The sequence below is a fragment of the Podarcis liolepis genome, assembly GCF_965112155.1.
Source record: "Podarcis liolepis genome assembly, chromosome: 3".
In the NCBI taxonomy this organism is placed as follows: Eukaryota; Metazoa; Chordata; class Lepidosauria; order Squamata; family Lacertidae; genus Podarcis; species Podarcis liolepis.
The window spans coordinates 53,333,373-53,355,277 of NC_139557.1; the positions used below are offsets into that span (position 1 = coordinate 53,333,373).

General features: G+C 40.8%; 1 protein-coding gene across 1 annotated transcript in view; it reads left to right on the forward strand.

Moving 5' to 3' along the window:
• The first annotated feature begins 57 nt into the window (after window positions 1–57).
• Window positions 58–21,905, forward strand: part of SLC16A10 (solute carrier family 16 member 10) — a 43,981-nt gene continuing 22,133 nt past the window's right edge. Inside the window, exons 1-2 of the mRNA XM_083497843.1 lie at window positions 58–1,097; window positions 19,246–19,390. Of these exons, the coding sequence (XP_083353969.1) occupies window positions 671–1,097; window positions 19,246–19,390 (572 nt within the window). The 5' untranslated portion in view covers window positions 58–670. The remainder of the gene's footprint in view (window positions 1,098–19,245; window positions 19,391–21,905) is intronic.

Genomic DNA, 21,905 nt, shown 5'->3' on the forward strand with positions numbered 1-21,905 from the left:
GGGTGGTCGTTAACTGTTGACTTATGGCTCGGCACGCGCGCAAGCGCGCCAAGAGGCACGTTCTCTCCCGAACGTCGCTGCAAGGCTGGAGTCAGTTTCCTCATCCACTGGCACGCTGTGCTTTTCTCCTTCTCTCCCGCCTCACCCTCCCAGCCATCCGCTGCGGCCCACCGAGAGGGCGGAGCTTCCCCTCCTCCTAGCCAGTGAGAGCCTCGGGTTTAGGGGGACGGAGAAGGTGGCGGCAAGGGAGCACGCCCCTTTGCCAGCCACGCCCCTTGGTGGGGCGCGCGCGGGGTGGGGGTGGGAAGTTACCCCTTTAAAATAACCTGAAGGCGCCTTGAGCGAATTTACCACCCTCAGGGGCCGGTTTGTGAGGGAGAATTTTATACGGCGGAACTATATAGATCTATTTGTATAGACTATATATATGTTTTCAAAGCGCTGAGTTTCTTTTCCTGTCGAGAAGTTTGATACCCCCCCTCACCCGCTCATTCCCGTTCCTGTTTCGAGAGAGATGACCGCGTTGCCTCGGCGGAGTTAAGGAGCGATCGAGAGGCGGCGGCGGCGGTTGGGCTCCTGAGAGGCAGAGCGAGCGAGGGAGCGAGCAGCCGCGTGAGGCCGCCTTAGCCGCCCTTCCTTCCCTCCGCGTAGCTCCCGCCGGCGGGCTGCGATGTCTCCCGTCAGCGAGGAGGTGGGAGCGGGGGACGGCTGCCCCCCGGCTGCCCCCGTGGCCCCCTTGGAGGGGGGCGAGGCGCTGGGCGACGAGCCGAAGCAGGAGAACGGCGGCGAGTGGTGCTCGCACCAGACGCTGCTCTCCTCGCTGGAGGCAGCCGCCGGGGAGCCGCCCCCGGTGACGGCGTTCGCGGCGGTCGGGAACCCCCCGGAGAAGAAGCTGCAGAAGCCGCCCACGCCGCCGTCGAAGGGAGACGAGGCGCCGTTCGAGCCCCCCGAGGGCGGCTGGGGGTGGGTGGTCATGCTGGCCTCCATGTGGTGCAACGGCGCCGTGTTCGGCATCCAGAACTCATGCGGGGTCCTCTTCAAAGCCATGCTCAAGGAGTTCGGAGACCCCAACGACCCGCAGCTGACGTTCAAGACAGGTGAGTGAGTGCGGGGGGGGGGGAGAAGGCGGGAGGTGCGGGAATGGTGACCCCCCCCCCCACAACCGCCTCCGAATCGGGGCTCCTGCTTTTGCGTTCAGAGAGATAGGGAGGTGATAGGGAGAGAGAGAGACTGGGCTGGAGCACTTCTGGGCGGAGGTGGCTTGTGTTTAGATTTAAAATCACCCATTCGTTTTTGGTGCACAGGACAAAACCTCCGAGTTGGTGGGCGGACTGGGTGAAGGAGGAGCAGGCGCTAAGATTTTGCAGTTGCTGCTGTGTATGTGCAGAATCTGCCCCCTTTATTTGGGGGAAAGTTTCTGCCCTGCTTCCCATTGTTCTGGGACTGTGTGACGTCCTTAAAAAAAAATCATAAGAAGGGCCCTGCTGAATCAAACCAGTGGCCCACCTAGTCCAGCATCCTGATCTCACAGTGGCCATCCAGATGCCTGCGGGAAACCTGCAAGCAACTGGTGTCCAGAAGCATTTCCACCTCTGATCATGGAAGCTAAGCATTGCCATCACGGTTAGTAGCCATTAAGACCCATATTGGCCATGAATATGTCCTCTTTTAAAGCCATCCTGTGGGAGCAGAGTTCCATAGTTTTAACTATGCACTGTATGAAGTACTTTCTTTTATTTGTCCTGAATTTCCCAGCAGCAGCTTCATTGATGCCCATGAGTTCTAGTGTTATGAGAGGGAGGAAAACTTTCACTCTCTCCATGCCATGTATACTTTTACAAACATCTATTACTTGTTTTTTCTCTAAACTAAGAAGTTCCAAAGATTGCAACCTTTCCTCAAATGGGTGTTGCTTTATTCCCTTTTAAGGGTCATGTTGATCACACTTTTCTGAACCTTTTCCAATTCTACAATATCCTTTTTGAGGTGAGGCAACCAGAACTGTACACAGTATTCCAAATGCAGTTGCACAATAGATTTGTACAATGGTGTTATAATATTAGGAGTTTTCTTTTCAATTCCTTTCCTAATAATCTCTAGCATGGAATCTGCCTTTTTCACAGCTACTGCACAGTAGTTTTTCATTTTCATCACACTATCTACTACAAACCTGAGGTCTTATTCCTCGTCAGTCACTGCCAGTTCAGACCCCATCCACATACAGTATGTGAAATTAATATTTTTTGGCCAGCATTCATATCTTTACACTTTTTTATGTTGAATTCTATTTCATATTTCACCACTCATTCACTTAATTTGTAGAAGCCTTTTGGAGCTCTTCTCAATCTTTTTCTTTTAATGATCCTGAACAATGCAGTCCTGATAGGATTTCTGCTTTTGGATGTGTATTTTACTTCTGTATCTCCTTCACCCTCTCTTTCTGTCTAGCTTGTGCAAGAGTTTGTAGACTCTGTTTTCTAAAAGAAAGAAAATTAAACAGAATTGGTTTTAAAGGTTTGGCTAAGGATTTGTAACCAGCAGGACAACAATACTCATAGAATCATAGAAATATGATTGGAAGGGATCCTGCGGGTCATCTAGTCCAATCCCCTGCAAAGCATACATGACAGATGGTCATCCAACCTCTGCTTAAAATCCCCATATAATGAGAGTCCAAGAGTCCACTGTCCAAGAGGTCTTACTGTCAGAAAGGTCTTCCTGATGTTTTGTTGGAATCTTCTTTCTTGTAACTTGAATCCATTGATTCAGATCCTACCCTCTGGAGCAGGAGAAAACAAGCTTACTCCATGTTCCATCCCTTTAGATATTTGAAGATGGCTATCATGTTTCTTTTCAGTCTCCTCTTATTCAGGCTTTTCCATTGGGCTGTCTAAAATAATTATTTTCTCACCTTTGCAGTAACTCTGAATGCAGGTTTCTGTTAATCTGTTTCACAGATGTGCGAGCTGAGACTGAAAAGGAAATTTTACAAGACTAGCCACTGAGTTTGTAGCAGAAATTGGTTTCTGTGGTCCACATTAAAATATAAATTAATTTTTTTTATTTATTGTGATAATGCTACTTATGTGCAAAACACTTTTAACAGATTTTGTGTCATTTAACTTAAATAAATGTGAATCAGAAATGTCCATGTAAACTGCTAACTTATCCAAAACTTGCAACTATTTGAACAGCTGTTTTGAACTAGTGTCAATCCTCAAGAAATCTTGGCAATATAAAATCCGTCTGAACACATGCAGTCTTTCAAATTTGCCCCCTATTGTAATCAGCAGTGTGTTTCTTTTGGATAATAACTGAAAAAGAATAGTCAGCTAGAACAAATCTTGTTTAAATTAATAGTGGCCTTGGGAGGTGCTTCTCTGTTGTATCAAAACAAATTTTAGCAACTGTAGACTGTTTCCTGCTGAGCACCAAGACTTTCAGGAAGCTCCTGGTATGTAGAAGGGAAATTATTCTAGTAGACAAAGTTTCTGTTCATCTGGCTTAACCTTTGAATTAACTATGTAACAACTACATCTGGAACCCAATCTGAAGCAGAGGTTTACTTTAGTAAATATGTACAGTGGTACCTCGGGTTAAGTACTTAATTCATTCCGGAGGTCCGTACTTAACCTGAAGCGCCACTTTAGCTAATGGGGCCTCCTGCTGCTGCTGCGCCACCGGAGCACGATATCTGTTCTCATCCTGAAGCAAAGTTCTTAACCTGAAGCATTATTTCTGAGTTAGCAGAGTCTGTAACCTGAAGCGTATGTAACCTGAAGCATATGTAACCCGAGGTACCACTATATAGGATTTCAACCCACACTCCGTTCATCTCAACTCTGCCTTAAACTGAATAAAAGATTGAAATATCTTCTGTTTAAAGTTTAGCTCTTATGAATTGCACCCAGTAGTGACTTTTCCTTAGCATAAAGCACTTCTGTTTAAACAAAATAGGACACCCAATATTTTAATCTTCTCTTACCTACTCTAGCCCTCTGAACCACATCCCATGAAGTTCCAGAAAGTACCCAGACATTGGGTGCAACGTTTTGGAGGAATATAATAAGTAGCTAGAAGGGTGAATAAAAAGCACATATAACCCAGCTTGTGCAAGCAAAAATGCTTTCCACTACACTAGCTCCCATTTTGGATATAACCCTATATCTTTTTCCTACAGCTTTGATAAATGCTTTGATAGTTGGATAAGCTGCCAGGAGAGAATAGAAGGAAGACATTTTGTTTCAATCCCTGGTAATTAATTTGTCTATTCTAACGATCTCTGAGAGAAACAACTACTTCCAGCTGGAAAGAAAATAAGTACATGTATCTCTTAATCCAATTAGCATGTCTTCCTGTTATAATTAATTATCATGACTGCAAGCATCTGGTTGAAACTGAGCATGAACTTCACAAAAGGTGAAGGCAACCTAATCCCCATTATTTTTGCTCACTGAAGAGGATAAGTGAATTAATAAGCAGTAATCTTTGGATAATTGCTCTGACTTGGGCTGGAGGTGTGTTTCATTCTTATGAAAGTTCTAAAAGTTTACAGAATTGTCAAAAATTGCCAAGTATTTATAAAAGTCTAATTATTAGAGTGCTATGTGCCTCCCATGCTTGTTTTGAAAAAATAATAATATGGCTATTGAGACACTCTGGGTTCCAGAGCACTGCATGCGTGCACATGGGAATGGCCAGTGGTGGCACTTGCACCACTCAAAGGTTGGACTCCTGTAGACTAGCACTCAGTGATGCATGAAAGGCTGCTGCATGTAGGGAGACTTGGCCAGTTTCTGTGCATGCACAGGCCTTTCTGGATCTTGGATCATATTTTAGAACCTCCATTTTAAAGCTTTCTAGTGGGGGATGTAAGAAAAATATATTGCTATCAGATGTGTAGCTTGAAAATAATAAAATCGTTGCTTATAGAAGATAAAATTTACAACATTGGTACAGCACTATGTTAAATTGCTAGGCAAGACACTAGATGTTCGCATTAAACCAAACATTTTATTCCTGGACTTGTGGTGCTCCTGTCATTTTGAGAGCAGCACATATTTCAGCTGAGCTATTGTCAGGATATACTGATCCTGCCATAGCACTGATGGAGTGACTATAGATAGACTTTGTGAAACAAGAACAGAAGAGATTAGTCTCTTGGTAGAAGATCTAGACCTGCTAGTGGCTTGTCAATATACCTTCCACACCTAGTGTCACACAGAGAACTGGTAGCTTCTACCATTGCAAAGCAAGTGTGGGATGGACTTTTGTCAGGACATCTAAAGTATTCACTTGAGGCTTCTAGTGTGCACATCTCCTTCATTCTGTACTGAAGTCCTGAGGCTTCTTTCTGGAAACAAAATACTGACTGCTTGACCTGAAAGGTCTTTACATTCCCTTGATTTATCTTCTCTGCTTTACCTTGCCTTTTCTCTGTAAAGAGCATATAAAAAACTTGCTACCAGAACATATGGCATAGTTGAGTATCTGCAGCTGTTGGGAATCAGTGGGCTTTTGAAGAGCCCATAGGTATTGCATTGTTTCTAGAGTGTGCAAAGTCAATGTATATACAGAGGGGTAACTGTTAGTTTGTTGCTGCAAAACAGTAGGCTTATGATACATTTAAAGATAGGAAGTTGTAGATCTAGCTAAGGCAAACACAGAATTAGACCCACTGAAATCTATTAAGTAAGTCTATTAACTTAAATTAGTTTAAAACAATTTTAAACATCACTTTAATTTTATTAATTTTAATTATGTTTTAAAATTTATTTCACCTACCCTGGGACCTTATGATCAAGAATGAGAAAGAAATCAAAGTAATAATGTCCACTGACTTCAGTAAGTCTCCTTTGAGTATGTCTAAGAGTTACCCCGTATTTTTCGCTCTATAAGATGCACCAGACCACAAGACGCACCTAGTTTTTGGAGGAGGAAAACAAGAAAAAAAAATATTCTGAATCTCAGAAGCCAGAACAGCAAGAGGGATCGCTGCGCGGTGAAAGCAGTGATCCCTCTTGCTGTTCTGGCTTATGGGATAGCTGCGCAGCCTGCACTCGCTCCATAAGACGCACACACATTTCCCCTTACTTTTTAGGAGGGAAAAAGTGAGTCTTATAGAGCAAAAAATACGGTAGTTGATGTCAACTGTAAATGTTAATTGTAGAGCAGGAATGGCTGACATTTTTCAGCCTGGAGGTCACATTGACTATGAGCCCTTCTGGAATGTAAAAGGTGGTGTTTTGAGTGGGTACAGGGATTGTATCACCCACTTTCCTAACATAGTACAGCAGTGTGAAGCTTAGGAGAGAAAGCTCAGGACTGGCAAACCACATTTCTGGCTTGCAGGGCTGGATCTGGACCACAGATTAGCCTTCCATGTGGTAGAATAAGCTTTTGTGAAATTTATACATCTGATGAAGTTGAATCTAGTCCACAAAAGCTCCATAATTAGGATTGTGGCTGCATGTCATTTAATCAGGGGATACATTAGTGAAGCTACAACAAATCTCAGACACATTCTGCCCACAAGCTTAAAACTGAGAACTGCATGTTGGCGTTGGTTTAATTTATTTAATTTAAATAGTGCTACAGTGAAAGAGGCATTAGGATTGGAACTACGATTCTTCAGCAAAAATCTCCCTAAGATGCTATTTTACATTAAAAGGAAGGTGTCACTGCAATCTATAGAGAACATATCCCTTTGTTGGATTTCTTATTCTGACCCCACTCGCATCAGTTTAAAATGTACAAATCCTGGTATTCTCAGGAATTTCTGAGTGCACAACTGGAACTTTCAATTACTGTACTTAACCAGGGAAATATGCTAGAAAAAAATAAAATACTAAAAAAAAAAATTCGGTAGAATGTTCCAGTTATTTAGCCTACCATCCAATAAAACTATGAAAAACACTTTTGCTGAGAAGCTTCCCTGTTCATATGACAAAAAGATTGTGATCTTTGCACTATGATCAAACCTTAAGTTGTTATTCAAAGGTTACAGATATTACTTATCACAATTTATAGAAATTGCAATATAAGCAAGTCAAAGTCTAAAACTAGTTTACTGGTTCAAACTCAATATGCCTTTCTCAAAGAACCTCACAATTGTTTCTAAAATAATTACATAAAATTTCTGTGTGTTTGCTCCAAACTCTGCATTTTATTTTTCTAGCAATTTTCTTACAGAGCCATCGACAGGAAACATGAATGCCAATTTAACTACTAATTAGTCCCCTGAGCAGTGCATTTTGCTGTTCCTGTAACTAGCCATCAGAATGTCAAGAGCTTTTATGTCTTTTTCCTCTCAGAGATAAGATTTATTTCTGTTTAAGACCTCAGTGCTATACCTACATACCATGGAGTACCATGGGACTCACTTTTGTGTAGATGCATACAGTGGTTCCTTGGTTTAAGAACAGTCTTGTTTAAGAACGATTTGGTTTACGAACTTCGCAAAAGTGGAATGGTAGAAGGGCACTGGCAGCAGGAGGCCTCATTAGGGAAAGTGTGCCTCGGTTTAAGAACAGTTTCAGTTTAAGAATGGACTTCCGGAACGGATTATGTTCATAAACTGAGGTACCACTATATAGGGTTTGACTCAGTATCACCACTTCACTTTAGACTTTCAAGCTGACCTTCCTTCTCTGTCTATTTCAGAGCCAAACTACACATTACATTAGTGGAGTCATTGGGGTGAGATTTGTTTTTTCTATTAAAATCAAGCAGTTCCTACCTATTCATGCCTCTGTACTTCACAGCAGTCAATGACACTTTCAAATATATTGCCGTAAGCAAGCCTTTATTCTACTGTTATTCAGGGTTCTTTTATCCATATTAGATAATGCTGCACTCAGATGTTCGCATCACAAAAGCAATGTGAACATTTATACACACCATCTTGGATTGATGCTTAATGCAAGTATACTAATTTATGGTCAGTGCAATCCTGTATCTATTCAAAAGTAAGTGGCACAAAGTACAATAGGACTTTTCCCCAGGACTCAGCTACATTAGTAAAAAAACAATGATTTGAATGCGCTATAAACATGCAACACCATATGGTGCCAGAGAGCAGGGAATTTTTATATGTGTTTTTCCGTAGAGGTTTTTGTTGTTGTTGTTAGAATGATCTAATTTCTGAGTTATTTATAGCATTTTCCCCCTGTGTGTAGATTCACCCCCAGATAAGTGTGGCTAGGGCTGAAGCCTAAACAGGCTGCAGGAAAGTTCTGAAACTGAATCAATTAATTTTCTAAGCAAACTTTGAGATAATTACAATTATTGATTTTCTCTGTCCATATTTTAACTAGGGTCTCTTTTGTCCTCACACTCAGCATTGCAACTTTTTTTAATAAATGAGATGTTAGTGTTGTATGCAGAAGAGGGGGAAGATTCGTTTGCATGTGGGGGGGGTGTTGGGTGTCAAGTTAGCCATATTGATTTGTATGCTGTTGGGGGGTTCTTGTTGTTGTCTTGTTGGGTTGTGTATGTAATAAAAGGGAGCCATACTGGGGTGAAGGTGTCCTCTTCTATTTGTCCCCGTGTCAGTTTTAGTCTTTTGGTTAGCTTTTCTAGTAAGACTGTTTCCCATATGATTTGGTACCAGTGGTCCATGCTGACTCCTGGAAGATCTCTCCAGTGTCTGGCTATGATGCTTCTGGCTGTTCATCATTGCAGCTATTGAAATAATAAGGATATGTAGCAAATAGACTTTTTCCAGTCAATTACCCATGCAGAGCTGGTCTTAATGAGCCCAGTATGAAACTTTTTCAGGAAATGCTGTGGTGCAAAGAACAGTTTGGCCTTATTTCCTTTTAGCCAGGAACTTGGATACTGAACCCTTAAATGGGGACACAGTGCCATTTTTAACCATGGGAGAATATTTGACAAACAAAAGGGTAGTGGAGAGTTCAGGTAACCTTGATTGAAAGTGTCATTAACTAGTGAGTTAACTAGTGAGTTCTTAGCTATTTAAGATTGGATTACAACAGTCATACTTGGAGTAGACCAAATAAGTCCATTGATATCAATTGGTCTGTTCTGAGTGTGACTAATCTTGAGCCCTGATCCTATGCAATCCCTTTCATCTCTGTAAAAAGGATGCACAGAAGCACTCACTTTCCAAGTATGTTTAAACTTTTTTAAAAAGCACATGTATGAAATAATCATGGTAATCACAGTAAGTGTTAGATGTTAGCAGTATCCCATCTTGTATTGAAAGTGAAGGATTCTTGGGATATTTCTGTTTTATGATTTACCCAGCATGAGTTTTTACATACAAGTGGCTCAAACTATTTTAAAAATTGCATTGTGTAAGTAATGGGTACATTAAATAATGACTAAATGAGGAGCATTTGTGTTCCTCATTATATTTAATTGTCAAGGCCTTGCATTTCATATTTCCGAGTTTCTAAATTTTGTGCCAAGAGACTAAAGCAGTCACTCTCCTTCACACTTATTGCAGAGCTTCTCCTGCATTAAAAAACAAACAAACCACATGTTCTTGTTGTACAAAAATATTTTTTACTATATTTTATGCAGAAGTTGAATGTATTGGGGCTTAATAAATTATGCTATAGGGAGGCAATGGCATAACTGTATATAAATTATTTGAAAGGCCTTTGACCTTCCATTCAAGTTTAGGGCCTTTGTTATGCTTATCACCTTGGTTTTCTCCTTAATTCTTCCCTCAAAGACAACTAGTTCTCCACAGAAATTTATCTGTTTTAAAAGGATACCATAAAATGATTTGTGTTTGTTAAGGATGTGGCATATTCATTTTCCAATCTTGATAGATAGATATTGCAGACCCCATCCCCTCTATTTATTTCAGTTAAATTTCTGTTGTTGTAAAAATCATTGGTAGCTGGATGTCAAAAAAAACCTGTTGCATTTGCTATTCATGAACGAAAATTAAATACCGTTGACTGTGACACAGGAAGCCAGAATGATGATTAAGGGTAGAATTCAACGTGGCACTAGGAGATTGTTCCATCTGCAAAAGCAGAAATGCTTGCACTGATGGAACCATCTCCCTTTCGCCCTTGCCTCTGTGTGCTGTTCTGGGGATTCTCCCAACCCTCCAGAGCAGAGGCATGGGGGGGGGAGGAAATGGGGGAAAGCCCTGTTGCACTAGCCAGAGTCTTTGTGCTGGATTGTCTTAGGTACATGAATCTGACTCTAAGAGTGTTCATGTAGGACTAGGGAGGCCCAGGATGGAAAGCAGGGAGACCAACCATTGGTGGAGCCAGAACCTATAACAGGAGAGCCAAATAATTCTCATTTTGTTCTCATTTCCCCCTCATCTTCCTCCCTGCTGAATTCTACAAGGGCAACACAGACTAAGGAGGAGAAAGCTGACAGGCACTGTCACCCCTTGAGCTGGTTGTAAGAAAGAAAGCAGGCAGGCAGGCGGGGCTACCTCAGGGCAGACCTGAGGGTGGTAGGCAGTGCCTAATTCATTCTAATAAACCAGCGTCCAGTGAGCCCTGGCCTACCTCACAAGGTTGTTGTGAGGGTAAAATGGAGGCATGAAGAACCATGAGTTCCTTGGAGGATGATGCAATATAATGTAGTTATTTGCAATATCTTGCAAAAACATGAATGAATGTGTGAGACATCAAAGATCAACTGTAAAAGTGCTACTGGGTTAGAGTTAAACCTACAGTAGCTCAACTCTGTGGTGAAGGTGCTTCTCCAGACCTGCCCTAGAGGTGATGATGAAGCTTGTCAGTTTCACTACTATTTTCAGGTGCTTTGTATGGGAGCTAGGTAATGTTTGATTATTGCATTTCTTTATTTATTAAATTTTATCTTGCCCTTCTTCCAAGAGGAGCCCAAAGTGGGATATAAATTTAATAAATAAATAAATTGGCATTAAACTTTCTAGGACTAATGGCTGGAGGCACATTCTTGTTCACACAAGCCTACTCAGATGCATAGAAAGTTGAGGTAATTTTAATTTGTTTTAGTATTTTAACTTTTGTATGCTTTAAAATACTGTTGTATTTTTAAATTGATTTTAGTGTTTTATCTATTTGTAAATCGCTTTGAGTTTTGTTTTGTTTTTTACAATCAAGCAGTGTATACATTTCTGAAATAATAAAAGAAAAACAAGTTAAAAGGGAATAGACTTGAAATTTGCCTCTGGGCATCCCTGTTCTTCTGAAACAAAACGTACTGTTCTGTTTTAGCTGAATTCACCTGTTTTTGAAAAGCAGTAGTCAGCTTTCTGAATGTGTATCTGTCTTCTTAAAAACCTAGAGCGTATTAGGCATAATTGTTAACCTTTTCATTGAAAATTACAAGGTAGAAAATTGCAAGGTTGCTAATTATGTGTAATGAAGAAATAAAAGAATTCCAACAGCTATTCTGGCAAGCTACAAAACAACCTATAAATCATATCACTGTAATTCTCATTATAAAATTAATTTATCAAAATAATTCCTGCTAAAGGGTTAGACAGGGCTAAGTACAATGTAATAGAAACTGTAAACATCCATACTTGTTCCAACTTAGTAAATATAAAATGGTTTATATTGAACTGCATGTGTTTCTAATGTAATACAAATGTGATACTGTACACTTGTAGCTACATAAATGGTCAATCTGCTTCTTCTAACAGCAGTTGTTTGCATGCATTTCATATACAAAGTTTGAAACATTGTGTTAAAAAACTTTTAATGTCACTGACTAAAGAGGGATAGTTATAAAGCAACAAGTATATAACTTGTCATCTGTTACTTCCAAGTGGTGAGAAATAGAAATCAAAGGACTGTGTTGACCCTGAAGTTGTTTGTCTTTCCTCTGTGACTTGCTTTATTCACTCAGATTACAAGCACATTTCTGTGATGGTCTTTTGTATGGAACATGCAGTACAGGAGAGCTGCAGCAGAGCTGTAGTCTGGATTGTACTGTTAGAGCAGATGAGTGTATTATTCTCAGTCAGAAGGAGTGGAGCATACATCAGAGAATTAACCTCTCTTGAGAAAGAAGACAGGGTGAATAGGAAAACACTTTTTCCTTAAAGGAGAGTAGAAATCTTGTTTTGGACTCTGCCTTCCAGAGAATGTCAGGATGACTCTGTTGCTCCTGAGCTACTGCTTTGAAGTAGCTTACAAAAAGAGAGAAAGAAGTAGTTGTGGGGGGAAATGTTTTGAAGAGCACTAGGCATTACAGTGGTACCTCGCGTTACAAACGCTTCGGGTTAGGTGTTTTCAGGTTGCGGACAGCGGGAAACCTGGAAGTACCGGAAAGGGTTGCTTCTGGGTTTCGCCACTTGCGCATGCACAGAAGCGCTAAGTCATGTTTCACACATGTGCAGAAGCGCCAAATAGCATCATGCACATGCGCAGACGCAGTGCTGCAGGTTACGAACGCTGTGGGTTGCGGACATGCCTCCATCAAGGATTACGTCCACAACCTGAGGTTCCACTGTAGTGGTAATGCCCAATCCTCTGTGGATCATAGATCCATACAGCCTTCTTTTGGAAGTGTTGGGCGGGACAACCACATGGAGTAGTGAGAAGACCCCCTCATAGCTCCCTACATGTAGCACACAGCTTCCTCCCTGTTAAGCAGGGATCAGCTTCCCAGAGTTTTAAGGAGTTATTTCAGCCCCTCAGGTTCAGTGCTCTGTTCCCCCCTTCAGTGGTCATCAAGGTGCTTCAGAGAAGTAAGAGATGGCATTCTGTACCACCTTTCTTTCTCCACACCTGCTTGGGCAACAGCCTGGGAAAGGACAACCTCTTGTTCTTGGCAGCCCAGCTCCGTGCCTAGCAAAGCGACTAGCAGGACATAATCTACAGTAATGTCCCTTAGCACATGCAGGTTGAGAGTTTGCAGGTGTTGGAGTCCTGGCAATTTCATCAAACTCCAACATCTTCAGTTGGAGGGAGCCTAATCTATCTCTGGTCAGCCAGCAACCATGGGGAAATGTTACATGGATAATCTGGTCAGATGCCAACTTTTACCCATTGTTAAGTTTGGAGAATCTCTCTAGACCCCTTCACTGAATCAGCAGTCTGTTGTGGCAAATAGATACACTCATCATTCATGCTAAAGGAGAAGAAAGAGAAGCCCTTTATTGTCAGCAAGCAGTTTCTTTCCCCTGTTGAAGGAAGTTTCTGCCACATATCTGCTGCATTCCCCATGAAGGAGAACAGTGGAACTGGCTGCAAAGTGGAGTGTACCTCCCACATTGGCTTCTGGCAAGCAGAAACACACACACAGTTCTTGCACAGGAAATGTATTCTCTGGCAGACTTGACATTAAGAGGAGATTTACTCCCTGCCTATTTTCCCTGCCTACAATCCTGTATCCTAGACAAGAAGCACCCTCCTTTCAGATGGCAGCAATAGCACCTGGGCTAGTCCTGGTGAGGGAGCAATACCAAGCATAGGCTATCCCTAGTATGGATGCCTTCAAGCTGAGTCCAGGTAGCTCAGCATATTGTCAGGTCCCATCCCTTCAGTTTGACTATTTTGGATCGCCATTAATTTAGTCACAGTATTGAAATGTGAAATGGCAGGTGGCACTAAGCAAGGAAATCACAGCCTCAAAGGTGCTTGCTTTGTTTCTGCCTAAATGACAGATTATGTCTTTTAAGCCAGAGTATTTTCAGCTGAGTAAAATAAGTTATAAATTGGGGACTGGAAAATGGATTACCATGCCCAAGGGTTTATACCTTTTTTAAAAAAATAAATGGGTAAGGGTTCTGATATCAGAAGAAGTAAAATGGATATGAATCAAACTTCAGAGGATATGTATCAGAGCCATTCACACTCCACCAAGCCAAGCTATGTCAGAAGGGGAGACCCTTCACCTCTGCTCCCAGTCAAGTCCTTCCTGTCTGATTAGCAAGCAACAGGCCTGTGGCTCTGCTGACCTGTTACAGTGCTAAGTTTTTAAGTGAAACAGCTTGTTTCTTTTTAGGCACCTTTTTAAGTACATTGCAGCCAGGTTGTCATTGTTATGTTGTTTTTTGGCTATTCTTTGACCCAAAGTCTGAAAAGAGCTTAAGGAAACATGGTCATTTGTGGCACAGCTTTCTGCACTCTGCTGTTCCTCCCTCCACTTGAAGCAAGAAAGCAGCTGGAGCTTGCCTCAGGCATTTCATTGTGTCTTGGCTAATGTGAGGGAGATGATGTTTAGCAGACCTCAATAAGATGACATAAATTACTTCCAATAAATGTCTGCAACAAGAATATGATTTAATCTGCTGTTAATTTCTGGTGGCTGCTTTTACTTTAAATAATTTTAATAAACTTCTTAGGTATTTATTGATAATTTGTAACTGCTTAAAGTTAAACCATGACTAGGGCTTGAATGTACTATTAAAAATAATGTGGAAAGTACAGATTGAGCAACTATTGTTATTGTCAGTCATTCTGCAGACAAACATCTGTTTAGTATTTCACCCCATTATGCTTTACCACAATGGAGTAAATTGAGGTAATGGTTTTAGGGGAAGTGAAATCCAGGACAGACTCTAGATCAGGGGTCAGCAAACTTTTTCAACAGGGCTGATCCACTGTCCCTCAGACCTTGTGGGGGGGCCAGACTATATTTTTTTGGGGGAAATGAACAAATTCCTATGCCGCACAAATAAGCCAGAGATGCATTTTAAATAAAAGCACACATTCTACTCATGTAAAAACACACTGATTCCTGAACCATCCACGGGCCGGATTTAGAAGGCAATTGGGCCGAATCTGGCCCCTGGGCCTTAGTTTGCCTACCCATGCTCCTAGATTATCCTTCCTCTTTCTTGTAATCCTTATTTAACAGGCCATAATGCAATAGTTGTATATCAGATTTTGATATCTACGTAACATAGCTCAACCTCTGCTTAATAAATTCCACCATCTTTCTCCACAACACTATAATCTCTAGATTCAACTTCGTCTATTTTGCTATTCTAGAAATCTAGATTTTGTTATGTATCCTGTCTTTCTAAGAAATTACAGTTCTGGCCACAAGTTGTATCTGGGTGCTAAATTGTATGCTGTTGTGACTACACAATAGAAAAGCAGGCAAATAGTAATCCATGTGATATAATAATAAAGTGGAGAGCCTCCACAATGCTGCTGCTTGCCCCTACAAGTGCTGCTGTTTTCTAGGGACCATCCTGGATTTACAGAAGCCGTTCTGGTTTCTGATTTGATCCAGGAATGTCCTGCTTTTCCTTAGGACGTCCCTATTTTTATAGGAGAAATGGAGGGTATGCTGCTGGCTGCTTACCTAGATTTCTATATTTGTATTTGACTTTATTTACTTGGGAGTTGGGAATTTCAAAAAGGTAGTTAGCCCTGGCCTCCTTGCCCTGCTGCCAAATTTGCTTGTTATCTTGAAGCTTTTCCAGTGGAGCTGAGATATAGATATGTGAACTCACATTTTAATGCTAAATATTTATTTAAACATTTAAGTATACTGCTGTACTCAGAATATAGTGGCAAACAAAATTTTGCCGTATCAGGCAAGTTATATTGGTGTTCTAAACTGTCTTTTTACTACTTCTTCCTGATGCGGTACACTGAACTGCATCAAGTTTTGATCAAGTTTTGGTCTAAAGCACAAAGGCAAAAATTAGTGGGCACTTTTTTGTAGTAAGATATAAACCACTTTTTTGTCAAAGTAATGAATAAGACAAACCTATTTTAAAATAAATCAGTAGTAACACAGTAGTCATAGCAACTAGGCAAAATCAACCAAAATCTTGCAGGAAAATGTATTAGTTTCTCTAAAATCCCAGCAAGGATGTTATTTTTCATATTTGCTTAGGCAGAAGTTTCCAAAGCTTTGGAAATACTTTTGCAAAGATTCTAGTTCTAGTTGCGTCATCCTTACTTTTTTGAAAACAGAGCAGCAAACAATGCTGATTAGTCAGATCTTATGGGGAATAGGAGATTTGGTTTTTCAGATTTGTGAGTTCCAGCTGTGAAGGGCTTTAAAGAATAATTGAACTTGGAAGCAAATTGGTAACCAATGTAACTAGAGCAGAACAGGTTAAATATGGACATGACCTTTGATGGAAGACTTGCTGCATTTGCATTAGTTGAAGCTTTCAAGGACATCTCTACTGGAAGTTGCAGAAGTATGGATTAGTGTAGCAAGTTCTGATCTACTTGGAATGGGGGAGAGTATCTGTCTTAAGCAGGCCTGAATACAACAGTAACCCATTCACCCGCTCAGGCAACAGCACCCTATCACAGATAAAACTGCTCCTCTCCAGGGCAGAAATGCTCCCACTAATATAATCTTTGTCTTGTATGGATTCAGTTTCAGGGCAGAGATTGCTTCTCTGAACAAATATAGACCTGGGTGTCATCTTCTGATGACAGTCAACCCCAAAGCTTCTGAACTTGCTTGGTAACTTCACATTCTGTAGATGTTAAGCATTGGAGCTTAAGGCACCTTGGTTAGTCCCAGGTTGCTAACACTGTCCTCTGTTATAAAACTTTGTCTTACTGGGATGCAGCCCTTCAAGCACCAGCCAAATTTTGTAATGGAGCTAAAAGAAATATTTTGGCCTACCATATCAAATGTTGTTGAGAAGTCGAACAAAATGTAGAGGGAAGTATTTCCCTTGGTCCTCCCTAGTAGATCATGTATCAAGCAGTTTCTGGCACATTGAAAAAGCTGAAGCCAAAACACATAACTCAGGAATGTCTGGAGTTGCTGTGTTATCTTGTGCTCAAATCATTTTGAGAAAGGGAGGTTGAAAACAGGCTCTAGATTGATTTGACTGCCCTTATCTTTAAAAAAATGTTTATTTAAGAGTAGACAAATCATTGCTTTCTTCAACCCCTGAGAAGCCAACCCTTTCTAAAGAAAGCATTATCAATTCTGGCAAAAAAAATTAAATCACGAAATTCTTGGGTAAGGATCCACCTTGTACATGCTGGCCTTCACAACCCCAGTTATCAAATCCACATCTTGGAGGAGAAGTCAAAGTGACCTAAGCAATTGTTCTTAATGCTTCTGGTATATAGCTCACATCAACAGTGGAATCAAGTTACATCAAATACAAGAGTAAAATTATGTATTGAAAACTTTCCTGGAAGTTAGAGGATGCATCTAGGCCTCTAGGGATTCCTGCCTGTTTAAAAAATCCCATAGCATCTGTTGGATAAGATTAGAGGAGAAAGCTTTGTTTGACACAATCATTGCCACCTCTTATGGCTGCTGGACACTCTAGTCTGTTGGATTCAACATGTGTAAAAAGGGTCTTTCCTTTTGGGTTGCCATCCTAAGTATATTAAGTTATGATGTTCAAATACTCTGGTAAATTTAATTTTGTGCTACATATTTTATTTCCTTTAAATCATTATTTTTATTCTATGTCTCATGCCCTTCAATACGATGCCCCTCTGTTTTATAGCTGCTATCCCTCAATTCTTCATCCACTAGTCATAAAATAAGTCCTCTAATTTTAAATTGTATGAGGCATTAATTGGAAAAATATGCTAATTTGGTTATAGGCTTCTGAGTACACACACACTAATATTTTCCTTCAGTTCCCAACAACTGCTGTTAGCTGCCAGCTGAAATTCAGGCCCCAAAGGACCCAAATCTATTTTTCTCTACACCCTCTGGTGGTCATGATTGGGAAGTATGTGGAGCAACATTTGCAGTAGATATTTAAGGTGTTTCCACCATAAAGCCAAAAAAATGCGTCTTTTTCTGATGAACATTGAGCATTTGTAAGCATTGTAAGCATTGATTGCAAGCATTAATTCAGACAGTTTCCTGTACTACTTGTTGAGGGCACTAGAATGATCCCAGGGAAAGGCTGGACCATATCTTCTGCCTCACCCCATCTGTTTCGTATGAGTTCTGCAAGTGAAGATGTAAGCGCCCCAGGGAGCTGGACTGCAGGAATTGCACTTCCAAACCTTGCACTCGAAACTATCATTTAGAATTCCCTATTAACACAAGCACACTCACTGTCCAGCATCTAGATTAGTGGAGTTTTATGCAGCTGCTTTATAATGCAAACACACAGCTTTAATATTGCATCATTCTTACTGGTCAGGATCCAAATGTAGCCTTCTGCTATCTACAGAAGAAAGAACCAGGGAAGAGACTACATTTGCCAGTTTCCCCAAGCCCTCTGGAACCCGTTTGTCAGTGAGTGTAAGGGGCTGCATGGGGAATTGACAAATGTTGCCTCCAGTGGTGTGCAATCAGTAGACTAGGGGGACTGGACTAGTCCCCTAAATGTTCCCGGTAAATTAGAGTATTAAAGCCTGGAGCCTCCTTCCCAAAGTCCATGAAGCTTCTGCCTGACTTAGGGAGGCAGGTGTGATGCTCACATGCCTGACGTCGCGCCTCCCCCCCAATCGCTCTCACAAGCTGCCGTCTCTGGCCCTAACTGTTCCCCTATTAAAAAATTCACAGCATGCCACTGGTTGTCTCCCCACTGGCTGGAGCAAGGTTAGGACCCAAGCCTCTGAGTTTACTACCTTAATTTAATTAGAGACAAAACAGAATGATTAAACAGTGGGAGTGAAAGGGAATATTGGAAAAATGATGGCTATAGGCCTCAGAGTACACATTAGATCTATAAAATACTGTGCTTTTTGTCCCTGATGTGGTTGTTGAAATTATGTCAGTAAGTGGGAAGGAAATTCCTATTGTTAGGGAAGTGATGAAGATGTGCTGGATTGCAACTCCTGTCAGCCCTAGTCAGTGTGGCCAGTGGTCAGGGATGATGAGAATTAGCATAGGAAGCTGCTTTATATTGGGTCAGGCCATCTAGCTCAGTATTGTCTACATTGACTAGCAACTACTATCATATGGTCTTCTGTTTTTGTACAATACAAATTTTACTATAATTTAACATAATTGATCAAGACTGCTTATCTAATATGCCTATAATTCCAGTTGCTGGGGAATCACAAGTGGGGAGAGTGCTCTGGTCCTGCTTGAGGGTTTCCCACAGGCATCTGGTTGGCCACTGTGAGAACAACATGCTGGAGTAGCTGGGCCATTGGCCTGATCCAGCAGGTTCTTCTTAGCCTGTTAGTTTGCACAATAGTACCCAGAGTTCAACTTGAAGTTTTCCTGAGGTTTTTCAAACTGGCGGTTAAACAAAATGCTGATTAGTAGTTTGTTTTACTTACAAGATTTCTTTCTGTGATTCTTTAAAACTAGTTATAATTGCACTATATGTTATTTTGTCATGTAATGAAATCTGCCATATTAAGTTAACTGTTCTATTCTTAATCTTTTCTACAGCTTGGGTTGGTTCCCTGTCCATGGGAATGATCTTCTTCTGTTCTCCCATAGTCAGTGTATTTACCAACCTATTTGGCTGCCGGAAAGTAGCTGTTGTTGGAGCAGCAGTGGCACTTGTTGGGCTTTTGTCAAGCTCATTTGTAAGGTAAGAATAAACATTCCACTGACTTTTCTGAATGCACATGGCCTTTAGCAGTGTATCTTAATTTAGACCATTTTGGCTGACCGAAGATATATGATACCTCCTGGCATCCTGATCATATATCCTGAAGATACCACCGCTACATGGCTTTAATTTGCAGACCTTACCATACATTCTTTATAGCTAGTGAGCACATGGCATGGTGGGTTATGCTGCACCTCTCTTCTGACATAGACAAGGCAGTATTATGTGCTACAAAATATTTGAAAGGCAGCCTTTCAAGTATTAAACTGTCATTTATGATAATCAAGTATTAAGCTCAATATGTCCAGGAGGAAAGCAAGAAAGTAAAGTTCAAGTGTCTACTCAAGGTTCTGTCAAACAAAATTTAAATGTAAGAAATATATACTTAAGTATTCTGTGGCCTTATGATTTTCTAAATTGACTAAGTGAACCAGAAGTAATTAACATAAAAGAGTGATATTCGGCATTTACCGTATTTTTTGCACCATAACACTCACTTTTTTCCTCCTAGAAAGTAAGGGGAAATGTCTGTGCGTGTTATGGAGGAAATGCCTACAGGTGGCATGCCTACGGATTTTCCTCCTCTAAAAACTACGTGCGTGTTATGGTCGGGTGCGTGTTATAGAGCGAAAAATACGGTATATAGTACTTTGGAGGGTTAAAATAATTTCACATAGATTACTTCAGTAATCTTTTATAAGAATGTCTAGGTTTCTTGCCTATGGTCCTGTAGTATGTTTAAAGCAGTAATGAGATTTTTAACTGGGTATGGAGCTGTGAACCAGCCCCTTTCTTTGCTGCTCATTCTTGCAAGACAAGATAATTCATACACTGGGCTGCACAGATAGTGCACCAAGGAAAGAGCCAGCATAATGGCTACCAATGACTACTAGTTACGATGGCTAAATGTTATCTCCGGTATTGGAGCCAGTATGTCCCTGGATACCAGCTGTTGGGGAAGCTGAAAGGAAGAGTGCTGTTGCACTCATGTCTGTCATATGGCATTCCCATAGGCATTGGGTTGGTCACTGTGGGAAACAGAATGCTGGACTAAATAGCTCTGGACTGATCCACAGGGCTGTTCTTAAGCTCTTAATAAAATAAGAGGCATTCATGTTTTCCAATGATGGAACCCTGTAGCACCTCTTTATTGCCAGATAGTGTGTCTTTCCATTGATAAGCACCTTGTATATGGGAGAGATTTCTGATGGAGAAGAGGTTAGTGGTGGTGTTATGGTATCCCTGAAAGGAACATTTCTTGCTTATTTGAGCAGATTTTTAGAAGGGAGAACAGACTTGCCTTCTATTACCTTATGCCACATGCTAGCCATAAGCAGTTTGGTTATATTGGTGTCTTGCTTCCCTCCCTTTTTTCCCTCCCCACTAGATTTGTGAAGAAACATCTTAGATGTGGCTGTCTGCTTTTCTTCTACCAAACACAACTCTGTGCTTTTTTTATCTCTGTTTTAATGAGTCATAAGGTCTGATAAATATTAACCAGTATTTAATGCTACTTCCTCACTTATTAATGATGATGGCCTTGAATGAGTCTGTTGTACTGGAACATGCTCTAAAAGCTTTCAGTAAAATTAATATGCAGAAATATACTTTTCCAACCAAATTTAATTATCTTTGAATATTTAGTAGAGATAATGTATTATTATTTTAAATAACATAGATTTATCCTGCACAGAGAGTTCTTGTTTCTTAAAACCTTAGTAATTATTGATATACCTATTTTTGTTAACTAAACGTAAATATTGGTTTCTTATTTTTACTGATGCCTCTCCTATGTTTTGTAGCTATTATAGAACAATGGAAAAAAGCAGGTTTATGATGTTTATAATAGTACAGTAGTACCTCAGGTTAAGTACTTAATTCGTTCCGGAGGTCTGTACTTAACCTGAAACTGTTCTTAACCTGAAGCACCACTTTAGCTAATGGGGCCTCCTGCTGCTGCCGCGCCGCCGGAGCCTGATTTCTGTTCTCATCCTGAAGCAAAGTTCTTAACCTGAAGCACTATTTCTGGGTTAGCGGAGTGTGTAACCTGAAGTGTATGTAACCCGAGGTACCACTGTACATTAATCTTGATAGAACACACACATTGGATCCAGAGAACTGTGCAACTACCGTGTACACAAGGGAGCTTGAATTAGTTTTTGTTTTTAAAATAGCAATTCCCCTATGCTTGCCACATGACAAATTTCATTTGAAACTGAGGTTATGTTATTTTTAAAATGTTAATTTTCAGCAGCGGAGGGACTATTCAAAGCAATCTGTGAAAGAACTTGAGAATCGAACGAGGGGGGTGTCAGTGGAAGGAAAAAAATGTTTTTAAACAATCCAGTCTTCATGCCCAAGTTCTTGTGTGCACCTAAAGTTGTGCATCAGTCACATCTGTATTTTTTGGCATAAGTATTTTTTCCACCTCCAGGAACTTAGTAAAGCAAATAAGAGTTCAACAGCTGCAGATGAAGTTTTTAATAAATTTCTC